The following is a 23,230-nucleotide window of genomic DNA, read 5'->3' on the forward strand; positions in this document are numbered from 1 at the left end:
AAATTAGTGTTTTTGTATTTTTGGAGTAAATACCCAGTAATGTGATTACTGGATTGTGTGGTAGTTCTATTTTTAATTTTTTGAGGAAGTTCCATACTGTTTTCCCCATAGTATTTTCCACAGTGGCTGAACCAGTTTGCATTCCCAATGGATTATTTTCTTACTGCTGACTAAAAGCAGCTTTTAAAAATTACACTTACCTCTCATAACAGAAAATGAAGACCTTGTTTGGTTTTGCAAATCAAACAAGAATTTGCTATTTTTAAAGGTGCCTCCGTCGCTTAAGTGTTGACTCTTGATTTCAGCTCAGGTCATGATCTCACTGTTGGTGAGTTTGAGCCCTACATTGGGCTCTCCACTGTGAGTGCAGAGGGATGCTTTCTCTCTCTCAAAATAAATAAACTTTTATTTATTTATTTATTATTTATTTTTTTATTTTTTTAACATTTATTTATTTTTTTTGAGACAGAGACAGAGCATGAACAGGGGAGGGGCAGAGAGAGAGGGAGACACAGAATCCGAAACAGGCTCCAGACTCCGAGCTGTCAGCACAGAGCCCGACTTGGGGCTCGAACTCACGGACCGTGAGATCATGACCTGAGCCGAAGTCGGACGCTCAACCGACCAAGCCACCCAGGCGCCCCTTAAACTTTTTTTTTTTTTTTGAAAAAAGACTGCTATATTTAGTCAAAATCAAAATGCACAGTGAGCAAAATGATTTTTAGATATTTATGTAGAGTATTTTCTAACTCTTGCAAGAGTCAAACATTTAATTTTAGTAGAACTTTTACTATTTCTCAGAAAAATTTTGGCTTACTGTTAATCTTTTGTTAATTTTCTGTTATTTCTCTGATGAAGGTTGGTTAGATAGATGACACTATGATTTCTGGACTCGAGAGAGTTATGGTTGGATAAGTGGATAATCCCAAAAACCTTCATTGGAAACCCTCTGTGGTGTTAGCCAGGTTGGATGTAGGGCATGCTAACACAGCCAGTGCACTCACACAACAGCACAAATGAATGAAAAATTTTCTCCCACTAAGTTGGTTGATAAAATTGACAGGTTAATTCTGTCAAAAACAATGAAACTTGTCAGAGATGTAATTTGCCCAATGGATGTGTAATAGTATTGGAAAAGATAGGAAAATAGTTTGTTCAACTATATATTTTTTTCATTTTTGGCTGCCCTATTTTTTTTGTCTTAGTTTTTATAAAATTTCAAGAAGAATGTTGGTTTTGCCAAATTCTTGAGAGGAATATTATAAAAAAGTGTACTAAAATTTCCAGTATGTTATATTAGTTCTTAAGAGTGTTCCTCACTTCCACAAATCAGTGTCTTTTTATTTTTTATCTTTTTTACATGTCCAATTCTTTTTTTTAAGTTTATTTTTTTTGGTAATCTCTACACCCAACGTGGGGCTCAAACTCACAAACCTGGGATCAAGAGTCGCATGCTCTTCTGACTAAGTCAGCCAGGTGCTTCTCAGTGTCTTTTTAGATGTCTTACAACTCTGCTTTCTTAAGCAGAGTTTAAAAATCCAGTTGTTTTGGAAAGTGAGTTTGTTAACATGCGTTAATTCTTAAGAATGTTTTAGAGACTGCTGTTTCTTTAATCAGCATATTGAGTGTTTCAGAGACTAATTATATAAGATTTCCCCCAGGATGGATTAATCAGCCACTGTATTCCAGGTGTAAAGGATTAAAAGTGCATGGCTCATTGAATTGTGATTCTGACTTCAGATTATTTTAGGCTGTGTGAGGGTACTTTGTTAAACTGCTCTTCCAAGTATTCAAAATTCTGCTGGTCTTGTTGATTACTTCTTTCTATTATGCATAGTGAAAATTCCCATGTTTGCTTGTCATTTGTAATTTGTATTTTACTTATTTATTTTTTAAGTTTATTTATTTTGAAGAGAGAGAGAGAAAGAGCAGGCTCTGCACCTCCAGCATGGAGTCCAACTCCGGGCTTGAACTCAGAAACCTCGAGGTTATGACCTGAGGACTTAATCAACGGATCCACCCAGGCGCCCCATGTAGTTTGTAATTTTTAGATTGCAGTGAGTTAAAGTAAAACTTTGTGTAAAAGTAACGCCTTTCAGCAGTCATCTGGGTTAATTAGCATGATGACTTTACGTGGGAGGATATACTAAACCTTTGTAAACTCTTCTGTTACAAAGGTGTTCTGTACTGCTATGATAGAGGAATCAGGTAGTTTCACATGAACCACCAGGTTAAAGCCATCTTTTATTTTTTTAATTTCTTTTATTTTTTTTTAACTTACATCCAAGTTAGTTAGCATATAGTGCCACAATGATTTCAGGAGTAGATTCCTTAATGCCCCTTACCCATTTAGCCCATCCCCCCCTCCCACAACCCCTCCAGTAGCCCTCTGTTTGTTCTCCATATTTAAGAGTCTCTTAGGTTTTGCCTCCCTCCCTGCTTTTATATCATTTTTGCTTCCCTTTCTTGTGTTCATCTGTTCTGTCTTAAAGTCCTCATATGAACGCAGTCATATGATATTTAGTCTTTCTCTGACTAACTCCGCTTAGCATAATACCCTCTAGTTCCATCCACGTAGTTGCAAATGGCAAGGTTTCATTCTTTATGATTGCCAAGTAATACCCCTGTGTGTGTGTGTGTGTGTGTGTGTGTGTGTGTGCGCGCATACCACATCTTCTTTATCCATTCATCCATCCATGCACATTTGGGCTTTTTCCATACTTTGGCTATTGTTGATAGGGCTACTATAAACATTGGGGTGCATGTGTCCCTTCGAAACAGCATCCCTGTATCCCTTGGATAAATACCTACTAGTGCAGTTGCTGGATCGTAAGGTAGTTCTATTTTTAATTTTTTGAGGAACCTCCATACGGTTCTCCAGAGTGGCTGCACCAGCTTGCATGCCCGCCAGCAGTGCAAAAGAGATCCTCTTTCTCTGCAAACTCGCCAACATCTGTTGTTGCCTGAGTTGTTAATGTTAGCCATTCTGACAGGGGTGAGGTGGTATCTCATTGTGGTTTTGATTTGTATTTCCCTGGTGATGTTGAGCATTTTTTCATGTGTCGGTTGGCCCTCTGGATGTCATCTTTGGAGAAGTGCCTATTCATGTCTCTTGCACATTTCTTCACTGGATTATTTGTTTTTGGGGTATTGAGTTTAGTAAGTTTTTATAGATTTTAGATACTAACACTTTATCTGATATGTCATTTGCAAACACCTTCTCCCATCCTGTCGGTTGCCTTTTAGTTTTGCTGATTGTTTCCTTCACTGTGCAGAAGCTTTTTATTTTGATGAGGTCTCAATAGTTCATTTTTGCTTTTGTTTCCCTTGCCTCTGGAGACGTGTTGAGTAAGAAGTTACTGCGGCCAAGATCAAAGAGGTTTTTGCCTGCTTTCTTCTCGAGGGTTTTGATGGCTTCCTGTCTTACATTTATGTCTTTCATCCCTTTTGTGTTTATTTTTGCATATGGTGTAAGAAAGTAGTCCAGATTCATTCTTCTGCATGTCGCTGTCCAGTTTTCCCAGCACCACTTGCTGAAGAGACTGTTTTTATTCCATTGAATATTCTTTCCTGCTTTGTCAAAGATGAGTTGGCCATATGTTTGTGGGTCCATTTCTGGGTTCTCTATTCTGTTCCATTGATCTGAGTGTCTGTTTTTGTGCCATAAAGCCATCTTCTAACACAGCTGTGTTGAGGGTCCCCAAACTAGACATAGAAGATGGTCATTCATCTTGTTTCCTACATTTTTGCACCTTTGAAGCCTTCAGGTGTATCTTAAATGAAAAACTCCTTCATTTAAATTAAGATGAAACTTTAATTTTATCACTTGATCATTTTTTTCACTTTGATTTGTGTAATGAATTCTGTAGGTTAACAGGTTAGTTTCTAGTGATGGAGTATTCTAGTTTATTGATATAGTTAACATTAGGTCACTTTAAGTGAAAGTACTACCATGACATTTAAAGTAGTTTTGAAATATTTATCCATGTCAACTCTTTTCCTGAAAAATTTTTTAAAGTTTATTTATTTATTTTGAGGCAGAGAGTGAGAGTGTGAGCACCCTGCCAGAGGGGCAGAGAGAGGGAGAGAAAGAGAGAAAATCCCAAGCAGGCTCTGCAGCACTGTCAGCTCGAGGCCTGAATTCACCAACCATGAGATCATGACCTGAGCCAAAATCAAGAGTTGGACACTTAACTGACTGAGCCATCCAGGTGCACCCTGAAATTTTTTTAAATTTCGCATTTAGCAAAAGACTCTTCTTCCTTAAAACCTCACGTGCAATACCTGGGGGAAATTATAAGAGGACAAAAACTCTTTGTGATGTAATTTATGGACACCTGGTTTACTTATTATAGATTATGTGTTCTCTAGACTTTTGTCCTTATTTGTGGCTGTAAATACGTAAACTGTCAGATAAGCATGGTTTTTAGTGAAACAAGCGAATATCAAACTTTTCGGTTCTTTCATAAATAGACTGGACTTTTTTTTAACACTGAACGTAATAAAGAATCATTATTTTCCAAGGTGACCTCATAAAAAGCTGCAGTTATTACTCGATTTTTTACTACTGCTTTAATAGAATTTATAGTTTTGTATACATAGCTAACAGTTTTAAGTTCTTGAATAAACTGGTTTTACCAGGCTATACTACTTTAAAAAGTAGAATTATGAAAGAACTAGAACTCATGTTTACACTAGTTCCAAGGTAAATAAAGTAAATGAAGCACTGAAGAGAAAAAGGATATTTTCCTATTGGTCCATGTGGGCTGATCATGGGGAAATCTCCAGTAGTAGCAGAATGTTGCATTGCAAAATCAGGGCTGGGCTGAGGAAATAGGTGAGGTTGATTTATGTTAGGGTGGTAGTGTTAAGCCCTGACCCATTCAGGTTTTGGTGACACATGGCTGCCTGACAAGCATGTAGTTTTGGCACCTGCTATTGATGCGATCATGTGGTGACTGTGGAGTATTGTTTGTGCTTCTTGTCGGAATAGAAGTCTTTTGGAACAGAAAGAACAATGTTTTGGGGAGTTAGAGGTTAGGGAAGAATAATGTCTAAAGATTCTTTTTAGCTACTCAGAGAAACTGTCCTGAAACAAGATTATATTTTCTAGCCCTCTGCTGGCACTTTCATTTGGTGGAGGTTTTTTCCTAATGTTAGCCATGCTTTTTATATACTGAAATGATGGAAATCTCTGGCTTTGTAAGGCTGGAACCTTAACAGAGCAGTGGGATAGTTTTCTTTTAGGCCTTGGCATCACAGCCAAGCAAGATGGGTGTCAACCTGTATAAGGGAAGTTTAGAAATAACTAGAAGATTCTTTTGTCCTCCTATAATTCCCCCCAGGTACCTAATTGTGCCTATTTCTTTGGCTTAAGTCTTTGATTCCCTAGTAAAATGCTTATGTTTCGTAACCTTCTTCTTCATGATATAATATAATTCAGATCCTTTGCAGATCATGGATTTTTCTAGATAAGGGAAAACTGCAGAAGAACTCTGGTCTACCGGGGATGGGCACTACAAGAAGAAGATAAACACATAGAGGGAGAGGAGTTTTTACCTACTTAATAATTTTGAGAAAGACTGACCCTATTATATTCTTTTTTTTTTTTTTTTTTTTGAGAGAGAGAGAGAGGGAGGGAGGGAGGGAGGGAGGGAGGGAGGGAGGGAGAATCCCAAGGAGGCTCTGTGCTGTCAGAACTGTGAGATCATGACCTGAGCCAAAATCAAGAGTCGGATGTTTAAGTGTCTGAGCCCAGCACGCCTGGCCCTGTTATATTCTTTGGTTGAGATGCCATCAGATTAAAACCTTAGTTAGTGTCTAGGATATTTTTAGAGGATGCTATTTAAATTGGTACTTCGGGCAATTTTTAAATCATTCCAGTTGTTTTATTTTTTATTTTTATTAAGTTTATTTTTTGAGAAAGAAGGAGAGTTTGAGTGGGAGAGGGGCAGAGAGAGAGAGAGAGAGAGAGAGAGAGAGAGAGAGAGAATCCGAAGCAGGCTCTTTCCCAGAGCCTGACACAGGGCTGGATCTCACAAACCGTGAGATCATGACCTGAGCCAAAATCAAGAGCCAGATGCTCAATGGACTGAGCCACCCAGACACTCCCTAGTTGTTTTAAAAAATAACATTTCTTAATGATCAGGATAATATGTATTCACTAGTAAAAACCAGAAAATACAGAAAAAAACTGTCACTTAAAATCCTATATCCTAAAGAAATCTGCTCTTAAGACCTTGATGAATATTTCTCCAGTTACTTTTTTTTTTTTTTTTTTTTTTACAAATATGGATACCTTTTCCCAAAAACATACTATACTGTAATCAACTTTTATGGCCTACCTTTTTGTCTATGCCATTAATATCTTTCCACATTAATAAATATTGAATTATAACATTTTAAAATGGCTGAACAGTAGTTTGTGGAAATATTTAACTCTGCTTTTTAAAAATTTTGGTACTCCCAATTTTTTGCTATTTTGAATAGTGATACAGATAACATCCTTGCAATGAAATCTTTGCACCTCTTTGCCTATGTATGGAGACTTCATTTAAGCCATCTTTTTTCTTCACAGAGGTCTTTTTAAAATGGATTTTGAAGCAGAACGTGCTGAACACAATTTAAGTTAGCCTGGATGATTCTGCCTTTATAGGAACTGTCACTTGTACAGTGGCATTCTCAATTTATTTTAACATAGATTATTCCTCACATATCTTTTTGACAGTTGTTGGGCTTTTGATAGCCAGTCGGAAAGAGAGACGACAGAGCAATTAGCAGGTACTTCTTGGTGTTGACCCAAACACAGCGTTGTAGTTTTTGGCTTCTCCTCCCTGCTTTCTTACTTTCTTTTTCTTCCATAGACTGGGAGACCACATCTTATAAATATATTAGAACTGTGTTTGGAATAAAATGACTTAGACGTTTTAAAAGAAAACCTAAAGCCTTCTCCTTGGAATATTATCAGGGGCTTTATGACAGGTGGCTAGGCTGAAAGATGCTTTTCTTGCTTATTTCTGGTTTTTGGCAGTGGTCTAGGTAATTGTCAGAAGTCTGATCTCTGAATAAACTATGTTTGGGCTCGATTTCATATATGGCCTCTGCACTTAATTTTCTTCACCCAAGTGATGCTCATTGTCACAGTGTGTATTGAGTATATGAAGAAATGACAAACAGGGCTGTTAATGAAATCTGTTCCTGCCCCCATGGCTTTCGCTGGTGATGTTAGCAACTTGTTAGACTCTGATGGAGATAGTGCATTACCAGAAATTGGAATCTTTTTTAAAATGTTAAAAATCAAAAAATAAAAATGTTAAAAACAAATTTAAATATAAAAGATTGCGAAGGTAGAGTTCATTAAAATAGATTTCAATCTTTTGTTAGGAAATAATTTTTTTCCTGCAAGAAAATAGTTTTTGAAATTTTGATATCATCTTTGTATATATTTTCAATAACCTAGAGATAAACAGTGTTCTAATTGTACCATTTCATCCAAAAGACCAGTCTCCGTCATTCTACCATGTTTTCTACAAATTCTTGTCCTATCTCTTCCATTGTAGAGGAACTTTGTATACAGTATTCCTAATATTCCTTTGTACTTTGAGCTCTGATAGATTCTCTTTTACCACTGTCTGCTTGAATAATAACAAAGGATATCTGGTAATCAAGATATCTGAGTTTTAGCTTGACCCTAATGGTTATTAGATGTGTAACCTAGGGCAAATTGCCTAATGTTTATGAACTTTGGTTTCTTCATCTGTAAAATGAGGGTTTTAAAATAGGTGATTACTAAGATCACCCTTCACTTGCATGATTATAAGATGAAATCCACACACATTTGCTAAATACCCATCCTCAGAGCCAACGTTCAGATACATACCCTTCAATTCAACAGGCAGAACATAGTGTTTCTTGTAGCAGTCTGAACGGAGAAACTTTCTAGGATGATGATAATTCTGTCTTAATAGAATGGTTGCCCACAGCTGTATATAAATCATTAAAACCTATGAACTCTGTACATTTAAGATCTTTGCATTTCATACCTTGTAATAACACCCCAAGTCTAAATAATTTAAAAGTGCTTTTTTAGGGGCACCTGGCTGGCTCCAGCCTGTAGAGCATGCAACTCTTGATCTCAAGGTTTTGCGTTGGAATCCCATGTTGGGTATAGAGATTACTCAAAAATAAAAAAATCTCAGGGCACTTGGGTGGCTTAGTTGGTTAAGTGCCCAGTTTCAGCTCAGGTCATGATCTCATGGTTTGCGACTTCAAGCCCACATCAGGCTTCCTGCTGATGGTACGGAGCCTGCTTGGGATTCTCTCTCTCCCTCTCTCTCATTTTCAAACTAACTAAATAAATAAATAAATAAAATCCTAGGTTTTTTTTTTAAACCTTTCTCCTTGTAACAAATCACAAAATTCTTTATCCTTCAATACTTTTGAAAGGGCTGTTTCAAAAACTATTATTCATATGATTTTCTTTGTTTAAACTCCTACTTGTGCATAGCTAGGGCTTAGCAACAGTTCTCCATGTGTATTCTTTAAATTTTGAGCCTTAGAAGGATTTAATTGACAAAAATAACTCAAAGAAACAGTGGCTCATTTTTTATGTTTTGTCTTTATGTGTTGTATTAAATAAGCATGATATCTTTGGAGACATAGAAGCTATAGTTTAATACAAGAACCCAGGCATCTCTTGGATGCTAATATAACTTATGTGCTGAAAGCATAAATTTCCATTAAGTACAGTGATTTGTCTCTACACTTTGTAAACAAGTTACAGCAAATATTCTAAACTCCATGAAGTATGCCCTAAATATTTATATTTATATAATTTATATTTATGTGGTACTAATATAAGGTTTAGTTACCATGCAATTTATCATTGCTATTCTATGAAGATATTATTAGCATTAATAGTAGTTGCCCTTTATTAAATGTTTTCTATATACTGAGCACTGTTAGATGTGTGTTTATCTCATTCCTATGAACATACTGAGGTTTTATTAGCCCTCTTTTATAGATAAGGAAATTGAGGTGTAGAAGTATTTTATTAAGTTAAGGTATAATTTATCACCAATAAAGTACACACAACTTAAGGGAGAGACTTAATTTTTACGTACACATACACCCCTGTAACCACCATCCTGATACAGAATTAATTCCAGCACTTCAGAAGATCCATGCAGGCGCCCCCTCCTGGTCATTACTTGCCTGAAGGTTACCACTGTTCTGACCTACGCCACCATATATTTGTGTCTCTTGTGTCTGACTTGTTTCACTCAGTGTTATGTCTGAGATTGATCCATGTTGTTGATTATATTATAGTTTCTGTATTATAATTGTATGCCATCATTGACCCATTCTTCTGGTAAGAGACATATGAGTAGTTGTTCCTAGTTTTGGGTTATTACAAATATAACAAAAAGCATTTTACTTTGAAATTTAAGTGTTTTTTTTTTAAATTAAGTTTATGAAAGTTGGATTTTTCCCCCATGTACTTATACATATTTGTGCTATGTGACCAAAGTGTTCATTTTACTTGGGACCTAAAATAATATAGGAGTTTTAGTTTTTTTAATATTAAAGATCCTAGAAAGCCCAATACATTTAAGATCCTTCAAAACTATTTTTTGCTTTTAAGTAAGCGCTCGTAATTAATAAATGCATTTGAAATTATCTTTACCCAGCTTTACATAAAGTAGTGCTACAAAACAAATCTGATATTACTGGAAATAAATGGCATTTTCTTATTTATATGAAACACAAATCAAACTGCATTGACTCCATAGCTGATGGCATTTCTGATTTGTGAGCTGTAGATCTGCAAATACTGTCTTAATGAATGCCAAATCCTTATAGTACTATTTATTCTCAGATATCTTTGAGATGTATAGAGATGAATATTTGTAGAGTTTCTCAATTTCACTATTCGTATGTATTAATAAAGATTTATCCTTCCTGGAAGAAACAATTTTAAAAAGAGCATGGCTCTATAAAATCTCTTACAGACTTTTAATTAGCTGTGTGTATACAGTTGCATGTTAATGAACATGTATGTTTATGCAGAATTTCAGTGGTTTTAAAGTAGAAAAACATGGGGCACCTGGATGGCTAAGTCAGTTAAGTGTCCGACTTCGGCTCAGGTCATGATCTTACAGCTTGTGAGTTTGAGCCCCATGTTGGGCTCTGTGCTGACAGCTCAGACCCTGGAGCCTGCTTTGGATTCTCTGTCTTCCTCTCTCTGTGCCTCTCCCTTGCTTGCACTCTGTCTCTCTCTCCCTCTCTCTCAAAAATAAGATTAAAAACAAAAAAATTAAAGTAGAAAAACAGGATAATGACTTTTTTTTAAGATTTTTTAAAGTTTATTTTGAGAGAGAGAGCTAGCGTGGAGGAAGGGCAGAGAGGGGGGGAAAGAGAGAATGCCAAGCAGGCTCTGTGCTATCAGCACAAGCCTGACCAAGGGACTCAAACTCACAAACCATGAGATGATGCACGACCTGAGCTGATTTAATTTTTTAAAATTCAACCCAGCATGGGTTTCAAACTCACCACCCTGAGATCAAGAGTTGCATATTTTTCTGACTGAACCAGCCAGGAATCCCTAAAAATTCTGTATTTAAATTAAAATACACGTCATCTGTTTTGTTGTTCATAATGTGAGTACCTCATCTGTTTTTTGTTTTGTTTACAGTCTTGAGGTCTTTTTTTTTACACTTACCATGCTATGAATTCATAGAGAATGGGTTCCAGCAGTTTCAGGTTCCTTTCCATTGGTTCTCACAAAATGTGCCCGAGTGGAACAGGCTGACACTTCAGAAAGTACCTTTCTCGTTGGCTTTCTTCTTTTTCTGATCATTTTCCTTCACACGCTTTAGCAAGCTATTTTGACTCTTGGAGTGCTTAATATGCTCAATACTTAAATGAACTGTCTTGCAAGAATCTTGCCCTTAACTTATTTGTTTACAACAATGCCAACAGCATCCTGGGTAACACTGTAGACTCTTCCAGTTTTGCCATGGGACCACATTTGGGCATTCTGTTCTGAACAATGCCCATTCCTTTGATGCCTGCAATATCACCTTTCTTGTAGATTTGCATGTATGTGGCCAAAGGACAAACTCCATGTTTTCTAAGAGGTCTAGAGAATATAGGGGGTGCCTCTTCTCTTTTCCTTTGTGTTGATCATTTTGATGAATTACTGGAAGATGGTGGTTCCAGCCAAAAGGCCCAAGTACCTCATCTTAAATAAAAGGAATGTGGAATAGTAAAATGGTTATTTAATTCTAGAAAAAAAAAGAACTAGCTGTCTTTATTCAATTAAATATATAAAAGCACATGTTTTAAACTAAGATACTTCTTTTGTTTAATTTTTGTTTTCTTTGTTTGCATTTATTAAAAACAGTAAAACTTGGTTTTAACTGGTAAGTCTCAATAGTACCGTTGCACCTTTACAGTACACACTTTATTTTTCTGGGCATCCAGTGCACTCGTGAAACTATAAAATAATGTATGGTGCTGAGACAGAGGAGAATTAAGCACAATCTATTACAGAAATAAACAGCTGATGAATATAGTCATTTGTTGCCAACTTTTTAAGAGACTAAAGAGATAGAGTGTCAGTACTCTTGTAGTGTTGACTAGAGATTTGGCCGAGTAAACATAACTTTGAGAAGACCTGCCTTCTATATCCAGGGTTTTCTTCAGAGAGAAAAACATCATGACAGAGCCTTGACTTTGGTCTCTAAAATGCTTTGACTATTAAGAAAACAAGCACCCATGCTTCTGAGTGAAGGGTCAGGGGAATCCCTGAGGGGCCTAGAAAGGGAGCAGAGAGAGTAGCTGACTCAGCTTCTCTAGGAGGCATACCTCTTATGCCATCAGTGTCTGTGAGCACTGTGTTAGTGTTTAATTTATGTGCTGTTTGGCATGGTGGCTTTTATTGTTCTCTGACAGTGGAATGGATGTTTCATTGTTAGAAAGTGAACAAAGGCTACTTTTGAACAGCACTCAGAGTTTACACCAGGGTACTGTCTTATTATTTTGTGTTTTTTCAACTTTTTGTTTCTGAGGACCAAGAAATGCAGTCTGACTGGGGGGACACTTTTGTTTTTGTTTTGTTTTGTTTTAGAAAGTAGGCTCCAGGCCCAATGTGGGGCTCGAACTAATGACATAGAAATTAAGAGTCACATGCTCTGGGGACTGAACCAGCCAGGCACCTCTAGAGGGCGCCTATAGAGCACACCTTTGCAATTTGATTTATAAACTCTGAAAATGAGTGGTAATTTTTACCATTCATGGTGAACAAACATATGTCACCATTTCATACATAGTTCACTTAGCCTTTAGAAAAGTTGCCTTTTATTTCCTTATAATTAGACCATCTTTATTCTGCTTTCACATTTTAGAAATCAGCCATTGTTTTTCCCCCTGCGTCTGTTGTAATCATGTAAGTATGTATGGGGCGCCTGGGTGGCTCATTTGGTTGAGCACTTGACACTTGATTTAGGCTCAGGTCTCAATCCCAGGGTCATGAATCGAGCCCCCACATGAGACTCTGCGCTGAGTGTGGAGCCTGCTTGGGATGCACTCTCTCTCCCTCCCTCTGCCCCTTTCCCCTGCTTGCATGTTCTCTCTCTCTCTCTCTCTCTCTCTCTCTCTCTCTCTCTCTCCCTCCCTCTCTCCCTCTCTCCCTCTCCCTCTCTCTCAAATAAAAATTAAAAAATAAGTATGTAAATTACTACTAATTGGGATCAAGATAGATTCAGTTACATGAATATGAGTTGACAAAAAAATTTGAAATCTGCAGGATTAATAATATTACCCTTTGGGGAGACATTTGGTATATCTGTTGTACATTGTATGTACTGATGTCCTATCAGACACTTTATTTGATCCCCAAATTTAAGTTAGAGTTTGGGCTGTGAACTTCCATTATTTTCTTTCTTTTTTTTTCTTTCTTTTTTTGTTTTTATTTATTTTTTAACGTTTATTTATTTTTGAGAGAGAGACCGAGTACGAGCTGGGGAGGGACAGAGAGAGAGGGAGACCCAGAATCCAAAGCAGGCTGAGCTGTCAGCACAGAACCTAACGCAGGGCTCGAACCCACAAACTGTGAGATCATGACCTGAGCTGAAGTCGGTCGCTTAACCGACTGAGCCACCCAGGCGCCCGTAGGGACTTTCATTATTTAGTAGTAACCCTACTGGATGATAATCATTCTAAGTGTTTCTTTTCTTTTTAGTCTTTGGAGATTGACTTTGGTTTTTGCCTATGATTTTTCACATATACTTAGGGTTGCCATGTACAGCTCTACAGACTTTGCACAGCGTAGCTGCAGGAAGAGCCCTTCATGTAAACTGCAGTGATGGTGGTTCTGCTGGAGTTGTGCAGTGGGGCAGCCAGCTGTCCCTACCTTTACTTTCTGTGGTACTGCTTAGTTTAATTGGCATTCTTGTCCAAATTGCCTTTTGATTCAATTGAGTAGTATTTGAGAAACTCTGGTAACTTCCATGAGAATTCCTTTTAAGCCTCTGTGCCATGGAATTGTGTCTGTCTGGATTGTTTTGGACTTATCCTAAGGGGAGTATATAGAGTAGTCAGTATTCAAAATTTGAAGAATATACAACTTAAGGTTTTAAAATCCCATTGATTGGGAAATAACACAGTCTTGTTAGGTTTTTTTTTTTTTTTTTTTGGTCCCCAGACACCAACCTGGGTATCCTGTATGTCAATCCTATTCTGCACTAACTACCCAAAGTTAGTGTCAAACTCCACACGTTTAAGGGCTCAGTCCCACAAGACACCTTCACTGTAGATGCCAGTACTGGGTCCCCAGGCTACCTGCACTTCTGTCCAATTTAGCCACAAATTTGGGGGTTCTCGCACCCCTGTCTCAGGTTCTGTAATTTGCTAGAACAACTAGAACTCTGGAAAATGAAAGAGATGCATAGGACCAGATGTGGTGAAGGGGCACAGAGCTTCCATGTCCTCAGTGGACATGCTGCCCTCCTGGCACCTCATTGTCTTCAGTAACCTAGAATTACCCTGAACCCTATCATTTAGGGGATTTCATGGAACTTTCATTACATGGGCATGATGGATTAAGTCATTAGTTATTGGTGATTGCACTCAATCTCCAGCCCCTCTCCCTTCCTGGGAGGTCCACCTTTCTGGTGACCAGGCCCCATCCAAACGCTATTTAGTAGCCCCACCACTACCAAGTCCCCTTGTTAAATAAACTCAGGTACAGTTGAAATTGTCTTATAAATAACAAAAGGTACTCCCTTCACTCAGGAATTTCCAGGGCTTTAGGAGCTCTAGGCCAGGACCAAGAACAAAGACCAAATATATTTTTTATTGTACCATACTTGAATAGTACTGAATAGTTTGTAAAGATGTTAGAAAAAAAAAAAGTGCTCAACAATAGAAGATTGATTAAATAATGAAACAATACCAAATCACTGTTAAAACTGTTGTGTGTATGTAGGCACAGAAAGGAATTTGTGTAAACTGTTTTGAACTTGGTTAACATCTTCAGTTTCCAAATGCAAGAATTTGTTGGTAGCAAATAACACCAACATAAGAAAAGAATTCTAGAGAGCTGCCAACACAGCACAGGCAGTGTATAATTTATGAAAAAGTTGTGTTCCAAAAGTTAGCTGCTTGAAATTTTGAATATATTCTCCCTGTTAAGGAACAAAAATTCAACTGAATAAATGTGAAGGTCTAATTGGCCTTATTAAGTGATTTGTTGAATCAGGTGGCATCCCATCTAGCAAGTAGTGGGGAGCTCCGAGGAGTTGTACAAAAATTTGGAAGGGTTTTATAGGAAGAGGGTGGGGCGAGGAAGTTATTAGCAAAAGAAAAAGATTGTTCCAGGCACTGTCCCTTTTTCTCCTTTTTCTTCCGTGATGACAAGGGCAAGGGGGTTCATGGGTTACCTCATCTTCCTTTGCGGGATGGAGAGCGCCATATGACAGATTACCTCATCTGGTGCCAATCAGAAAGTTCCTGACTGACCAGTTAAGAGTTATTTCCTAGGGGGGTTGGAACTCTGGTTAGGTTAGGTATTAAGCCCTGTTTGGTGACTTAGCTTAAGTGGCTCCATTTTGGGCCTGTGGGTTTCCTTATAACACCTCAAAGAAACAATATTGTAAGTACTCTGGGCCCTGCTCAGCCTAAAGCCAACTTAATTTTATCCTTGGAATTCTTGGATTATATGCAGCATCTACACTTAAAACAATTTTATGAATTGACTTCATTTTAAGTTCCAACTAGAGTCCAAAACAGATCTTCATTCAGTAGAATGAGGAGTTGGGAGAATAGATTGAACACAGCAAAGCATCAGATATTAAAGTCTGACTATTGGTAATTTATTAACTAAATCTTCAGAGAAGGAGATAGATTTCTACATCTCCCTTTGTGTCCAAGAGGATAGAATGGAAATAAGATTTCCTTAGAAAGCCAGTCACTATTCGTGGTTATCTTTTGCCCCCCTCCTTTTTTTACTCTAAAAGTAATGCATATCCATTTAGAAATAAATACCCATTTACTTAAAAGTCAATGATAATCTCAGTTTATTGTCAAGTAATGCAGAAAAAGTGTGTGCTAATATACATGCAACACAGATAAAGCACATGGGACCAAAATATTAGTAGTTTGTGAATATAGATGGTTATAAGGTTATGTTCTTTCAACTTTTCTGTAAGTTTAATTTTTTTCCAAAAGAAGATGGGGATAAAAAAAACTTAACAGGAATATTCCTTTATCTCCAGTCCCCAACCCTATTCACCTCTACAGAGGTAAACTGTTAGCTTGTATCTTTTCAAGCGATGAATTAAAAAATTAATTTACAAAGACATAGAAGTACAATTTTTTGCATAAATGTAATCATAGTATAAGTAGAATTATACTACATTTACTGATATTCTGCTTGTTTCTTCTATTTAACAGATGTATTACTTTTCTACTGCATCATAAATTATCACAAACTTAATGACTTAAAACAATACATAGAAAGTCCCGGAGGTCAGAAATGGGTTTCACCGGGCTAAAATCAAGGAGTGCTGTGTTTCTTCAGGACACTTAGGGAAAATCGATTTTCTGGCATTCTGCAGCTTTTAGAGGTCACCTGCAGTCCTTGCCTCCTGGCCTGTTCCTCAACCTTCAAAGCATGTTGAACCTTAGCATCTTCAGATATCTTTGATTTTCTCTCTCTTTTTTCTTTTCTTTCTTTCTTTCTTTTTTTTTTTTTGAGGGAGAGAGAGGGTGCAAATGAATGAGGGGAGGGACAGAGTGAGAGAGAGAGAAGCGGGACTCACCCATAGCACGGCTCGTGTTTTACCTGAAGTGGGGCTCCAGCTCACCTGATGTGGGACTTGAACTCACAAACTGTGAGATCATGACCTGAACCAAAGTCCAATATTTAACCAACTAAGCCACCCAGGTGCCCCCCAGGTCTCATGCATTTAATTCTTCCTTCTTCTCCACAAGTCTCGTTGAAATAACAAAAAGAAATAGAAACAGAGAAAATGCTGATAAACTTGGAGAATACCAGAAACTGAGGGTGTTTACTAGAAACTTTGTTACTTCTACAAGACATGGTGTTGGAGAGATTTCATTGAACTTTTCACTGACCAATTCTCAGTCTTAAAAGAAAATAACCTGAAATGTTGATTAATGCCCACTCCTCCTCCTACCAACCCCGCAGCAAAAACAAAGCTCAAAGCTACACATATTGTGAGCAAGGGAGTCAGTTGAATGGAAGCAAGCCTAGATCTTGGCTTATACTTCTCGGCTTCTTTGTTGGACCTCTTCTGCTCAATTCAGTAGGATGTTGGTTTTTCTCAGGGCTTCATGGCTTTAGTTACCATCTCTTGATGACAGTTTCCAAATGTAAATCCAGTTACCACCACCACTATCTCCTTTCCTCCTATGCACATTAAAATCCAGAAACCTTTAAGTCAGAAAGGGGAAAGGTCTTAAAAATCTTTCCTCCTTTTACTCCTTTTTTCTTTTTCCTCTTGTGTACCATAAGTTTGCTGATAATGCCAAATGGCATCAACAAGTATGTAGAGTTTAAAACTATTTTTGGCTATTAGGATAAAATGCTCCCTTTGATTAACAACCTTTTGGCTACCATTGCTTACTATTTTAGGTTGAATTCTCTTACCCACCCCTGATTCCAGGAGATGGACATGACAGCCACACTTTACCTGAAGAATGGAAATATTTGCCCTTCCTTGCCTTACCAGATGGCGCACACAACTACCAGGAAGGTATGTAAACAATGGAGCAATTACTAGGTGCCCCCCCCCCTTCTTTTTCTTTTTAATTTACCAAGACATCTTAGATTCTAAATATTTTGGTAAATGAAAGGCCTTTGGCTTCTTGTAACTATTTATAGAACACGTAAGTGTTTGTTTGGAGATGACTAGTCAGACACTGGAAGATTTCCAAAGGAGTGCTGGGCTTTATGTTGGTAATGTTGTTGAACATTGGCCACTCTTTTGCCAGGAGCACTGGCTAAATTAAGTATTTGGCCAGATTAGGACATCTGTTACTGGTAGCACTTTTCTGCATTTATTCTTGAGACTCCTCTTAGAGGGAAGCTACAGGGCTTACCTATACTAGCTACTGTTCGGGGCTCTAGCTGCAAACTTAACTAGCTTAGTACACCTGTGTCCACCTGGGATTGCTTCTCCACCCCTAGGGCCACTGCTATTGCCGTGCTCTGCTTAAAGTTGCGTGTAAGGGGCACCTGGCTGGCTCATTTGGTAGAGCTTGCGACTCAATCTTGGGGTTGTAAATCTGAGCCCCATGTCGGGTGTAGAGATTACCTAAAAGTAAAATCTTAAAAAAATAAAATATAAAAGTTTATGTGTCAGAGAAGCATGTTAACATCCTCAGAGAAAGCAACACTGTGAGGTTAGTACTGAGTCTCCTACCTATAAATGCATGTTTTGACTGGCTTAACAAAGAACTAAGTTTTATCATGGCATTAGGGGCTCTACCAAAACACCAGATTAAACTTGGTTTAATTACTTATTTTCCTAATATTTAATAATTTTCATATGAAATGAAACAAAATGTTACTATGCAGTTTAACATAAAATCTAAATACATTATTTTTAATCTTACAAATATTTTGGTGTACTTTTTTATCATGAAAGTTTTTAAATAGAAAAAAAGTTTGAAAAAATAGTATAGCAAATATTCCACGAGTTTTCTTTATGTGTGTGTACAGTTTTGCCCTACTCTCTGAAAGTCTAGCACCATGTTGCAGACATCACGACAGTTTACTTCTAAATACTTCAGTATGCACTCCTAAGAATAAGATCATTCCTCAGGATAACTTCCAGTACCATTATCACAGCTAAGAGATTTAACAGTAATTCGAGAATATCATCTAAGATCTAATCCATGTTCAAATTTCCCCAGTTATTCCAAGAATTTCTTGGATCCATCCAAGATTCATGAGTGGCCTTTCATTTTTATGATTCTCTACTTTTAATCTGGAATAAAGTATTTTCTGGGATAAGTGACTGTAGTTTCAACTTAATCTGTTCAGCCTCCTGGTCTTTTGAGAATGCCTGAATGAATGTACACAATCAGGCAGTGAGAGGGATGCTAAGAAACCAGTGGTTGCAATGCTAGGTGTTAAGTATGACATGGGTTCCTTGTTACATCATCATTTTTGCTTTAATTAACTGCATATAATAACTTCAATTTACATTATTTATTAATAAGGGTAATTCACTTTGGTATTTACATTTTTTCTGTGTGTCTCTTAGATACTGTATTTTTTCACTTGCCACCCAGAAATGGAAATGGAGCTACAGTATATGGTATCTCCTGCTATCGGCAAATTGAAGCCAAGGTATGGTAGTACAATGAAAAACAACAAAAACACTGATAGTGTTTTTAAAATTTTTATAAACAATTTGAAGTTGTTTTCCCAGTAGTACCAGTTTATTCACATGAATGTTTTTGTAAGTTGACATGGTAAGTATAATTGCCATAAAATAGTTTGTCCATTTTTTTTTTAAATGTTTATGTTTGAGAGAGAGTGCACGAGCAGAGGAGGGGCAGAGAGAGAGAGGGACAGAGGATCCATAGTGGGCTCTGTGCTCACAGTGGAGAGCCCAATGCAGGGCTGGAACTCACAAACCATGAGATCATGATCTGAGCCCAAGTCAGGTGCTTAACCGACTGAGCCACCCAGGCATCCATTGTCTCTAGATAGTTGTACCTAAATTATCCATCTGTCTTCAGAATGCTGTATTTAAATTTTACAGTGTCCTTGAATTTTCTTTTTCTAATGTTTGGTATGTAATTTAGAAAAATTAAGTGGTAATGTGTGTTGTATTTTAAGCAGCTGTTTAGAATTAGTGGAAAGTACTTGTAGTCGCTTTGAAATACTTGCATGTTATCTTAATTATGTACAACTCAGATTTTGTTAATTCTTAAATTACCTGCCAGCTTAATGTCTGAATTACTATAATAGCTCTAATTAATACAAATAAGCCAAGATGGGTAGCTTCCCCTTTCATGGTTTGATTCTGAGCAGCACTTTTTTTGTGTCTCACCAGTTTTTTGTGGTGAGGACACTCTGAGTAAAAATCTCTTGCCTTTCGTTAGATCATTAATACTCTAGTGTTTCTCAACTTTGGCTGCACATTGGAGTCACCTGGGGACCTCTAAATACTAGAGATGACTGGGTCCCAACCCCAGAGATTCTGGTTTAATGTTCTGGTTATCAGGTGATTGCAAACCACCGCAGTGTTTTTTAACTGGAGTTACCTGGAGACCCCTTTTTTTTTTTTTTTTTTTTTTTTTTTTTTTTTAATGCACAGCTGGCCTTTCCTTCTACTAAATTAGAATCTCTGAGAGTAAGCCTAGGTAACTCCAAGTTTTAAAAGGCTTCCTCAGGGAATAATTAAGTTAGTAAATCTTCTAAAATTTTCTTTAGCTTTTTATAATGACCATTTCAAACATGCAGATAAATGAAAAGAATTGTACAATGAACACCTATATACCCACCATCTAGAGTCAACAGTAGTCAGCATTCTACCACATTTGCTTAGTGTGTGTCTGCTTTTTTCCCTGAACCATTTAGAAATAAATTGCAGGTGTAAATTCCACCATACCCAAAGTTGTTAACTACTGTGAAATAGTCCTTCATGTACAGGGCCTGAAATATAGGACACACCCAGTAAATACCTATGGAATGAATAACTGAATTTAAAGGTAAACCTGAGGGTAAGAGTTAGCTTGGTAGTTTTGTGCATTTGATTGCCTCATATACTATTACCCTTAATCTATGTTTACATGAGATGAACTGAATTGCTCCCCTTTCTTGGAGACTGTTCCTTTTACTCTAGTCCCCTATAGATTGCGCAGACACAAGTAAAATTATTTCCTCAAACTGTCGACATTAACAACAGTTCTCATGCTTCACGTAGCCTTTAAATGGCATTTCATACCATCTGTCTCCCTTACCCATTGGGTCTGATCCACTCCACAGTATATTGGCATTGCCCATTTCTCTAAATATTTCTATCCTCACCTGATAACAGATATGAGAAGGATCTAGAGCCTAGGAGAAAAACTGATTCCCTTTGACTGAGGGTGAGACCTGACAGATGAATCCAGTCAAGGCAGAGAGGTAGAAAACAGATTGAGGGAAGGTTGTATTCTTGACTTAATGACTAGTCGTCAGTCGTAAGTCACTTGAAGACACTGAGGCCCATTGGTCCTCAGGACAGGTGCCAGGAGATGTTAGGCTGTATACCACAAAGGGGAAGAGTAGTTCTTAGTTCGCTCACAGAGTTACCTAGAGTTACCTGATGATTAAATCAAGGCTTGTTCTTTACTAGCAGAGAATGTAGACCTCTTAACGTGATCATTCTCACAATCATCAAGGCATGAGTTATGGCTCAGGGCTGGGCTATAATACCAGTTTTCCAGTATAATCTAGGCCCTTCTCACCAGAAACAGTAGTCTCGGAGTGCCCATTTTCAAACCAGAACCAAGGACATTTGATTTGAATTATGGGTGTGGCAACTTACACAAAAAGTATTCTCAGACGGTAGGTTCCTTGAGGGTAGGAATTGTCTCTCACTGTTACATTCTCAGTGCCTACCAGATTCTGGCACATAGTTTCCTGGCTGACTCATTCAATAGGTATTTTCAGAGATTCTCAATACATTTGGAATTTAACTAAATGTTAGAATTTTTTTCTATCTCACTGCTATTTTTACATTGAAAGAGAATGATTTTTAAATATTTCTATGAAATATTAATAATGACTCTTTGTTTATAATAGGCATTGAAAGTGCGGCAAGCAGATATCACCAGAGAGACGGTTCAGAAAAGTGTCTGTGTTCTAAGCAAGTTGGTAAGAAACCAAATAACTCGTTAATGTGTTCGTTAACCATGGCAGATTTTTAGTTGAGAATAAGGCATTATTAGAAAAAGGAGAGATTTATGGACAGTAATAGATTAAAATTCATCAGGGGCCCATTTTTTATTCTTGTGCATCAGCTTTTCCTCTGCCTTTCAGCAGTTTTACTCTCATTTGCACCATTACCCACAACTAGATAAGTGGAAGGAAATCTTCTAGATAGGTTTTTGGGAAAGAGGTTGACACTTGCCCAAAATGAAGTAGCTGATATATTTCATTTATTCTTTTTTATTTTGTTTTTAAGACTTTGGATAATATTTTACTAAAACTCAGAATATCATAATCATTCAGATTGTATTGATATAGAAGTATATGACTCTTGCTATGAAAAATGGTAGCCTTAACTTGCTTTTTAAAAAAAATTTTTTTAACGTTTATTTATTTTTGAGACAGAGACAGAGCATGAACAGGGGAGGGGCAGAGAGAGGGGGAGACATAGAATCCGAAACAGGCTCCAGGCTCTGAGCTGTCAGCACAGAGCCCGACGTGGGGCTCGAACTCACGGACTGTGAGATCATGACCTGAGCCGAAGCCAGATGCTCAACCGACTGAGCCACCCAGGCGCCCCTTAACTTGCTCTTTAAAACTTAAGATTTTTGAGGAATGGAAATGACATAATTGTACAATAGCAGTGCTTTACAGTTGTTTCATCCATGTACAAGTTGATCAGATGCAGGTGTATAATTATTTTAACTTTTTATTTTTAGTAGGAAATGTGTAACACTTCTTATTTTCCATAGTTCCCTATTAAATCATTTGTAATATTCCATTTTTATTACTAATAGGATATTAACACCTTTACTGGTAGCATCAAATGACTAATTCTACATATAAAATATTATCCCCCAAGTACCTTTTGTGGGGAGAAATCCAGATCTCTATCATGTTAATTATCTTACAGCTATATGATTATTGAATACAATCATTTCTGCATTTAACCTAAATCAAAATGGAGAATATTTCATTTGCCTAGTCACCAAATGTATGTAGGTTTTGTTTCATTATGTCTTCTACATTGTCCAGTTTCTTACATCCACCGACAATTTGAATGTAGTTTGCTTAATATAAGTTAAGATTTGTAAAATAGGATTTATTTTGACTTTTCAGTACTAAGCTTTAAAAAAAAATCCTGAATAATAATAATAATATACTGTAAGCCTTAATGATAAGATTTTGAGGATCAGATATTTCTTCCAAGATCTTAGTTTTAAATAGAGGGCAAGAATAGACTCCTTTAAAAAAAAAAAAGAGGAATGGATGTAAAAGACCCTGATATCAGAAAATTAATAGATTGTACACAGTTTCTAAAATGGTAGCCTGAAAAATAGACTTCAGTGAATTACTTTTTTTTTTTTTAAATCGATGAATTACTCTTTTATACTGGGCCAGATAACCAAAGCATAGGAGTACCAGATGTTCAAGCAAACACATGTTGAAAGGCTTCCTGAGTAATCTTTCTTCAAAGAACAATTATAATAACAATAAATGTCATTTATCAGATGACTATATGTCAGGTATTAATTCAATACCAGACACTTTTTAGATATAATTGTGATTTGAATCCTCATGTAAAAACAGATCTAAGTATTTGTTGCTTTCATTTTACAAAGAAACATGTAGAATAGAGAAAAAATGTCTAACTCTCATAGACCTGTGTAACTACTAAGTGATAAAATTGGGGTGAAGATCCGGGTTTTATTTGTCTTTAAATAAGTATAGGGAATAGGGAGAGCTAGCTTATGCAGAAAGTTTTGATGGTTCATA

The 23,230-nt window shown here is 37.1% G+C and overlaps 1 protein-coding gene across 2 annotated transcripts in view; it reads left to right on the forward strand.

Annotated features, from left to right (window-relative positions):
• AVL9 (AVL9 cell migration associated) overlaps positions 1-23,230 on the forward strand; it is a 68,815-nt gene that overhangs the window by 4,513 nt on the left and 41,072 nt on the right. For both annotated transcript variants that reach the window (XR_008420160.1, XM_053896779.1), the window contains exons 2-4: positions 17,159-17,279; positions 18,795-18,880; positions 21,329-21,400. Coding sequence is in view for 1 of the 2 variants with exons in the window: in XM_053896779.1 (XP_053752754.1) it covers positions 17,159-17,279; positions 18,795-18,880; positions 21,329-21,400 (279 nt within the window). In the remaining variant the exon portion in view is untranslated. The remainder of the gene's footprint in view (positions 1-17,158; positions 17,280-18,794; positions 18,881-21,328; positions 21,401-23,230) is intronic.

This window comes from Panthera pardus, unplaced genomic scaffold (assembly GCF_024362965.1).
Source record: "Panthera pardus isolate Hobbes unplaced genomic scaffold, ASM2436296v1 HiC_scaffold_8, whole genome shotgun sequence".
In the NCBI taxonomy this organism is placed as follows: Eukaryota; Metazoa; Chordata; class Mammalia; order Carnivora; family Felidae; genus Panthera; species Panthera pardus.